At 50.4% G+C, this 8,136-nt stretch overlaps 2 protein-coding genes across 3 annotated transcripts in view; both read left to right on the top strand.

Annotated features, from left to right (window-relative positions):
- The first annotated feature begins 132 nt into the window (after positions 1–132).
- On the top strand, positions 133–4,956 carry LOC113490831 (transmembrane protein 209-like). Its single transcript, XM_026867425.1, is given in 9 exon segments — positions 133–150; positions 194–268; positions 1,115–1,248; positions 1,364–1,422; positions 2,152–2,283; positions 3,263–3,352; positions 3,355–3,434; positions 3,786–3,985; positions 4,647–4,956. Coding segments are annotated over 9 exon segments (1,098 nt in total).
- A 381-nt stretch (positions 4,957–5,337) lies between these two features.
- The window catches only part of LOC113490832 (maestro heat-like repeat-containing protein family member 7), a 23,912-nt gene continuing 21,113 nt past the window's right edge, over positions 5,338–8,136 (top strand). The window contains exons 1-2 of one of the 2 annotated variants that reach the window (XM_026867427.1): positions 5,338–5,386; positions 5,511–5,625. The gene's annotated coding sequence lies outside the window, so the exon portion shown is untranslated. Of the gene's footprint in view, positions 5,387–5,495; positions 5,626–8,136 lie in introns of those variants that run through there. The other variant, XM_026867428.1, reaches the window with a different exon arrangement.

Here is an 8,136-nt window from a genome sequence, read left to right as displayed (position 1 = left end):
GGGGAAGCGGGGGGGTTTGGGGCAAGGGGCATTGTGGGGGACCTCGCTGTGTGGCCCTGGGGTCAGCGCCTGCCGGGCTGTCAGGGCGAGGCCTCCCCTCCTGCCTGTGCCTGAGCAGCAGAGGGCAGGGACATGGGAGGACATAGTTCAGTCTGGGGGGAAAACCCCCCAGCCAGCCCTCCTCTGCGAGTAGAACAGGATCCAACGTGCCTTTGAGCTCGGTGCCCCGAGAGTGCAGCTTCTGCAGGAGGACGTGGTTCAGGGAGAGGTTGGGAGTGTAAGGATGGGGAACGGGGTCTCTGCTTGGGGTTGCTCCCTTTGTCGGTGTGGGAAGGGAAGTCTTGGGGCTGAAACTGTGTGAAAAACCTGTCAAGAAATCTGCCAGGCAACGTGTTCTTGTAGAGATCTCCCAGTAACCCTGATGTTCACTATTTCACCGTTGAATCGTTGTACCAGTACAGAGGTAGTGTTGTGTACAAGAAGTCTTTCTCCCAGGAAGCAAATTATTTCTGTTCCCCTCTAGTGAGGAACTACGTGACAAGCTTTCAAGTGAGTGGCAGGAAGGGACAAGCAGCCTATTTTGGTGACAGGACTAGAAGAAAAAGTCACCAGGGTTATTTCTTTCAAATCTGGTGTTAACTTTTTAGATGTACCGAACCCCCAGGACGTGGCTGCACAGTCTGAAAATCCCCTGTTCCCAGCTGAAGCGAGTGGAAATTTTCAGTAGAAAAACTGCAGAGCTGTGCAAGGCCTTTCCTTCCTCTGGCTCCCTCTGCTTGGAGAAGGCAGGAGCTTTGCCTCTGGCTGCTGAAGGATGTTCTTTTTCAAAACTGAGGTTGGAATTGGTCTCTGTCCTCTTATCTGCACCTCACTGGAGAAGGTGGACGCTGCTCCTCAGTAATGAGGTGGCAGTGCTGACAGGAGTGTTCATCAAAGCAATGTTACCTATTTTTACTGGTAAAAAGAATCTGTTGGGTTTTTTCTTTTTTTTTAAGATGCCAGAGCCTGGTTTGGATTACTGCTTTTTTTTTTTTTCTTTAATCCTGTGCTGACTGAGGGTCTTACTGTATAAAAGTTGTCAAATTCTGTCATTTCTCTGTGTCTGTTGTTACAGAGCTTGGCACCAGAACCAGCAACTTCTGCCATGGACAGGGCCGTCAGGATGAGGAAGGAGATGGAAGCCCGGAAAGGGCTCTTGGCCTGGGCACTCCTTAACGTGTCTCTCGCAGGCATGCTATATACTGAAATGTGCGTTAATTGTCACACCTGAGTCAAACAAGCAGAGCCGCCTCCTTGGTATCTCCCTAAATATTTCCTGGGACTGAGTAGTTGCAAAATGTTAACTGCTTTTTTTTCTCTTCAGGACTGGAAGTCTCATCAGCTTGTATTACAACATCGCGTGCTGGCCACTCTGGTATCTTGGTGAGTTGCTGCACCATTTAAATTTGATTGCTGGAGAGTAGTCTTTAAACAAGCTCTTTTTTTTCAAAAAAAAAAAAAAAAAAAGGTGTTTTTGTGTTTGTTTTAAATTTAAACCAAAGCTTTGGTTTGCTTTCTGCTGTTTCCCTTGAAACTTGGAATTTCATCCGTGTTAGTGATGGGCATGGAGTGTTAACAGATTTCTTAGATAGGAAGAACTTACTTGGTGCATTAAATCTGTTGACCATGTAGAGGAAGGCTTTGGGGAACACGGCAGATTTTCCAGCTCTGTTGTACGTGGGCGTGGATGGCATTTCACAAGAATTTAAGTTTGTTTTGGAGGAGCAGACTCTAAGCCAGCTGTATCAAATACGATTAGAGGATAAAGCAAGAGGAGGAGAAAAATCATGAGATGACTGACAGGTGATTTGGCAGAAGATGTTTTTTGAGAAATACTCTGAAACTTCATTGTAGTAGATTTGGAAATGACTGTCCGTCTTTAAAAATTCCATTTTAGTAGTGTCAGTTAATCTCAATACAGAAAGGGAAACTATCTCCAATGGTTCTGGCATAAAAAAGTGAAGAAATCTTTGCTATTGCCCAGATTGGTACATACTGACAGCACTAATAATTAGACCTGTTTTTCATGGGCATATGACAGATTTTGCAAACAAGACACTTTGGTTATGCCTCGTGCTCAAGCTACAGTAAAAACTTCTCTGTTTCTTGTAGAACTCGCACTTGCATCTCTGTTCAGCCTGAACGCCGCCTTTGATTTCCGGGTGTGCTTCAAATACACGGTGGCACCGACCAGCCTGGTCGTGAGTCCTCGCCAGCAGAGCCTGCTGGGGTTGCAGAATGCAGGTGGGTGCAGTCAATATCTCTGGCAATTTTTTGTTTATTCTTTTTTTTGTTTCAAGATGGTGTCTCTCTCAAGGGCAGGATTCTCTAGCGCAGCGAGTTCTGAATCGCCTCCTCTGACAGGAGCGGTAAACTGAAGTACCCGCAGCGTATTAAAATTCACCACGTTAGGTGATGATTTGATGAGTGTTTGTGGGAGAACTGGAGGGGAAACAAACACAGACGGTGGAAAAGAGCAAGATGAGAGCAGCTGCTGAAGGACAGGGAGGGGCTTGAACACCGTGAGGTTGGGCAAGGAGTTTGTGACTTGTCCGTGGAAGCAGGAGCCAGGCAGAGAGCGCAGGTTCATATTTAATTTTGATGTCCTGCTACTGTCACGCTGGGTAGGGAGAACCAAAGGAGAGGGACAGAGACCTTTGTGTGAAGTCTGAAATGAGCCTACAGAGGGGTTACTCAAAGCTTTTGGAGATCAAAGCAAAGTTCTAAAAAGAACCTGACAAGGCAGAAATACCAAAAATGAAATGCTGCCACGGTAGTATTGCACTTTGCTCATCTGCCCTAGAAAACGGGGAGCAGAGGGTTGTAACGCTGTAACACCAAGGTTCGAGCATCTCCTGTGTTTATTTGCACAGATCAGTTGAGACATTCAACGCCTCAAGGTGCACAGAGTAGGCAGGTAGAGGAGCTGATGAAATAGGCGATGGAATAGAGAAACCTCTGGGTTACACAAGGTGCCTGGGAACACTGAACCGAAATCTGAAGCTGTGGGATTCGTGCTGAGTTGTGGTCCTGTGTCTCAGTCTTCTCTTTTTTTCTGTCAGTGGCTTGACTGCCAAGTTCTGTGGGGGCCAGATTTTTCTCACGTCCCTTCTAGCATCTTTTTTAAATCACCTTAATATAGCGTTGTGTGCGCATCTAAAGCGAGGAGGAGAGTTTGGGGCTGCTGCATCCGCAATGCTCATTCTGTTTTTCCTTCCCGCAGTGGTACAAACTCCCCCACGTGAGCTGGCGGCCCCTTCTCCTCTGCCCCGGGGCCAGAGTGCGCTGAGTTACAGCCCGTCCCGCCGCCCTGCGCCCACCCACAATTTGGCACCGGTTGTGTCCCGGGGTACAGCCCCCAAGGATGGGCTCTGTCAAGCGGCAGCTCCAGTCAGGTAAGGACCAGGGCAGCCCCCAAGGGTGCAGTTTGGGTCTTTGTTTGGTGCCCTGTCCTGCTGAAGGGGAGCAGTAGCCAGCGCAGAGTTGTCTATGTGTGTGTTTGCTCCTTTTGCAGAGCAGATCTAAATTTGTCGTATTGGGATTTGTCCTTCCCTAGTACCACTGCCTTCGGTTTAGAGCAGCTGGTTTCAGAACAAAGCCAAGCAATCAAAATGTAAGTGCAGAGGAGACCAAAAAGACCCAACCCAGACCCCAAAGGAGAGTCTTTTATGTTCATGTCGTTTAGAAATCAAGGTGGAATTCTGTCTTCCTTCTATGACACAACCGTTTGTTTTCCTTCGCCCAAGGTTTCCAGCCCCAGCTCCTCTCCCAGCAGGCCACCGTCCCCCACCAGCGCTGGGCCAGTGGAAAGCGGCGGGTTGAGGTCTCGTTGCGGCTCTTCCCCCGCTCTATGTAATTCTGCGGGTGCAGAGGAATATGTGACAGACCTCAGGGCACTGCACGCCTTCCTTCGGAGAGAGGAACAGAAGCAGCAGAATTCAACTCGGTAAGAAGCAAACTGATTTGATGGGAAAAGCTTGGTCAGGAGAAGGGGGTGCGTTTGTTGGAGATTGGCTTTTACGGATGAGAAAAGTCCCAAAGGATTCCAGTGCAGCCGCACTAGTAAATAGACCTGACTCGTTTGTGGTGATCGCCTGTGACCTGGGTAAAGGCGGCTGCTGACTAGTTGAGTCTCCTACTGAGGGGTTCGGACGTGAGGTGGGACACCGTCTTTTCTACCTGTCTCCGTGGCTTAGGACCTTCAGGACGTTTTCATCCAAAGTTTTGCTGGGGATGGGTTGGAAACGTGTGCTGAGAGATTGTCTCTGTGGCACCTGTTGGCCGTAGTGGCCCGTGATCAGCTGCCGGGCTGTGTCGCCGTGTGATGAGAGGGATCTCTGGTGGAGAAGGCATTTCAGATGCGGGGTGAATTACCTGCAGGCAGATTTTGTCCTGGATAGGGACAATCAGGGAGCAGTCGGTGTTTCTGCAGACCAACCTCGGTGTCCCTATTTGTGGCAGTTTGTGTCCGTGTGTCTGGCCAAAGCCTTCATATCCTGACCTGCTGTGCCTGTGCTGTTGCGTCGAGAACTTCTTAGTAATGACTGTACGTGTGTGTTTAATGAAGGAATCGTTTCAGGGTGTTTGGATTCCAGCTCTCCTTCCAGCAGCCCAGCTTTGGGGACCTGCAGCCGTTCCATCGCCGACTGCGTGCAGGTGCTGAGAAAGTTCCCGTACCAGCTGGCCTACAGGCCCCGGGCCCCATCACCACACAAGGACGTACCTGACCTGCGCTCGATACGGGCTGCGGAAGAGTTAAATTCCACGGCAAAAGCAGTCAGGAGAGAGAAACGGGCCTGTGAAGTACCCAGCTTTGGGCAGAGGTTTGGATTTGAGCTGCATCAGAAATGTGGGAGAGAGAAAGCCTCTAGCGCTGAGCTGTCCTCATCCAGCTTGGGAGGCTCCTGGTCACTGTAAATGGCCATTGCGAACTCTGAATTGTAGTGGGCAAAGGATTTCTCCCTTGGAGAGCAAGGCTCACACTGGGTACAATACATTTCTGATCTAAAACTGGAGCTGGAAGGGATTTGTGTTGAACCCCGTGGAACAGCTGAAGGAGATAAAGCATAAAGCCTTTACGCTGGCGTCTTCTGAAAGAAGTCTGATGCCAAGGAGCACCATTCCCTTGGCCTCAGTGACATGGAATCGGTTATTTCCTACGTTACCCTAATGAAACTGCCCATTCAGGTACCTCTTCCGTCAAGGCTGCAGTTCAGAGCAATTTTATCCTCATAGAGCAGAGAGCTTCAAAATGACTTTGGGCTCATGGCGGATGGTTGTAGCGTGACTGGAGAGCGAGCGCGTCCTCTGTGAAGCTGCAGTAGGAGTCCTGTGATCCAGCCAGCAGGTGCATAAGAATTTGGGGGAAAATGCAGTTGGAATGATGTAGTTAGTGTCAGAAACTGTCACAGACATAAACACTCTTGGTATTCTCGGAAGTTCTTACATGTAGTTAATGGCCCTTTCCATAGGTCTGGGCACGGGGGACGATGAAGCGCCACCTCCTTGGTCACGTGGATTCCTGGACCGCGAAGGTCAGAAACGTTGGTCCCGTCTGGGGCCGAGACGTCCCGTCTCTGTGACAAGGTTTGGTTTTCCTTGCTGGAACCCAGATTGCTAAATTGGTGTTTCTGCAGTATTTCTAACTCACTCTCCCGGGCTCAAAGCGTGGAAAATTCCAACCCAAAGGCTGGGTTTGTTCTGACTGTCCTGAGCCGCGTAATAAAAGCAAAAGGAAAAACCTCGATCTTAGCAACAGCCCTTGCTGGAGCAGGGCAGAGTGAATTGCACACGGTGGCAAAATAGTTAGTCAAATGAGCTTTGGATTGTCCCTTCACTCACAGCATCTATCAGGTCTAAAGTTGTGCTTGTGTGGTTTTTGTGGGGGTTTTTTTGTTTGTTTTTTAATAAGAGTGGTGAAAAGCAAAGAGGAGTGTGAGATCCATGCCAGATTGCTGAGCCTTTGTTCCTAAACCCAGGGCCAGGACGCTTCAGTTCCCAACTCCTATCACGTACAAATCCCACGTGGAGTGTTTATCAGCTTCTGGATTTCCTCAGACAGATGTGAGAGGGAGTGTCCTCAGCGAAATACAAATTCCCTTTATGGTGGAGGGCTGTGCTTCATCGTACCCCTTCCCTCACGGTTCAGAAAAGCTTCAGAAAGAAAAGCTTCATCTGGTATTTTCTAGAGATGTGTTTTCCCAACTCCTTTATTTGAATTTTCTGGTCTTTTAGACCTCTAGTCTTTTAGACCTTTTAGTCCATTTCTATACTGAATTTTCTGGTCTCTTAGAAAGTATTAGAGAGTCACTGAAACTCCACCTGACTTGATACTCTAATTGAATTCCTTTTCTCCTTGCCTGGCTTTAGTATTTCTGTTGTTAAGCTCCTTTGTGACTGTAACAGTGATGCTGGAGGTGAGGGAGGAGGCCTCCAAATTGAGGGGGTCAGGGTTGCAGGAGCACCTCTGAGGAGCTCGGGAGCAGGCAGCTGCCCTGTGTCAGGCCTCAAGCAAGCGGGGCAGAAGGGGCTTGGCTGAGCAGGGACCTGCTCGCTGAGCTGCAGAGGAAAAGGAATTGCACCGTCTCTGGGAGCAAGGTCAGGCTTGGCAGGAAGGGGCAGAGCCGTGGCTCGCACACGCAGGGAGGAGAGAGGAGAGGCCAAAGCTGGGTTAGAGTTGGGAGCGGCCAGTGACGTGTCTGACAACAAGAAGGGATTTTTAAGTAGGATTGTAGCCAGAGGAGCTCTGAAGAAAACATCTGATTTGCACTTGTTGAGGATGGTCACCTGACAGAGAGGTGTCGGGGAGACATCGGCCTGTCAGCCCTCCACAGCCCCTGAGCAGCAGCAAGGCTTTGATGAGAAACAGACCTTGGGAGAGAGATCAGAAACTGCTGAGTTGTGCTGAGGTGTCAGGGAAAAACAAGGGACAGCTGCAACCCCGAGCTGTGGGACAGTCCTGAGCTGTGAGAAGTTACCGCCGCGTGAACAGCGCCTGAGCGAGCAGGGGATTGGCCTGCACAGCGCCTGAGAGTGGTCTGGTGCCCGTAGGAGAGAAGGCTGAGAGCTGTCTAATTGCTGATGTGCTAATTGTGAAGTAAGAGCTTTGGCGAGAGCATAAGCAGGTACTATTGTAAGGATAAAGGTCTTTCCTTCTGCACTTCAGCGGAGCTCCGTGCCCCAGTTGCCACACGTGGGAGGTTTGACTGAGCAGGGCCGGCCTGCTTGGCAGATCCTCTGGGACTGACGGGCCAGGTGGCTTTTGCTAAATGCACGTCCCAGGGTTTGCAAGTTCCACCCCGCAGTGCTCTCAGGGCAGTTTCAGCAGCCATTGTACCGCTCCATTTCCCAGAGGCTGGCGCAGGACTGGGGATGTGATGCACCCCCTCAGGGCTGTGTTTTTTGGCCCAAGTGTCTGTGAGGCCCTTTTGGAAATGAGTCCCATTGTCTGATTCGATCCTTTCTGGGATGCCGTGTCACCACAAGACTTGCTTCTCAAGGCCTCAAATATTGTTCCAGGCAGGGGCATGAGGCACGGCATAAGTTTCCAACCAACCAGTGGCTGCTTCCACCATTGTGAGCACACGGGGTTTGTCGTGCCGAGTTTGTGGGAACGTGATATAATCAGTGTGCCAGGCCTCCCCACATTTATATTTTAACCATGGTCCCCCGTACCAAAGGGGCTTTAACCGTTTGGTTCCTTGATGGCAGCACATGTCTCACATTCACGGACCACCTGTGCAGTAACATCCAGGGTTAAGTCCACCCCTCGGTCACTTGCCCATCTCTGTGTTCCATCTCTGCCCTGATGGCCTGAGGAGTCAAGGGCCCAGCGAGCCAGAAATTGGTCACCCTTATGCTGCCAGTCCAGATCCACTCGAGCCACTGTGATCTCAATCCACCTGTTGGTTGTTCTGATGTTACTCACTGGCCCGGCTCTCGGGTATGTGAGCACCTACACGCCATACTTTCACAGCCAGGTTCTCTACCCCAGCAGCAGTACCTCGCCCTCACTCAGCAGCCCAGACGGGTTTGCCTCTGCGCTGCCCGTGGCTCTGTTCCCGCTGCTGTAATCGCCCCCACAGCACACTTGCCCCC

Source organism: Athene cunicularia, unplaced genomic scaffold (assembly GCF_003259725.1).
Source record: "Athene cunicularia isolate RWA unplaced genomic scaffold, athCun1 SCF_36, whole genome shotgun sequence".
Classification (NCBI taxonomy): domain Eukaryota; kingdom Metazoa; phylum Chordata; class Aves; order Strigiformes; family Strigidae; genus Athene; species Athene cunicularia.
The sequence above is the reverse complement of the archived record's forward strand: the minus strand, read 5'-3'. Positions and strand labels throughout refer to the sequence as shown.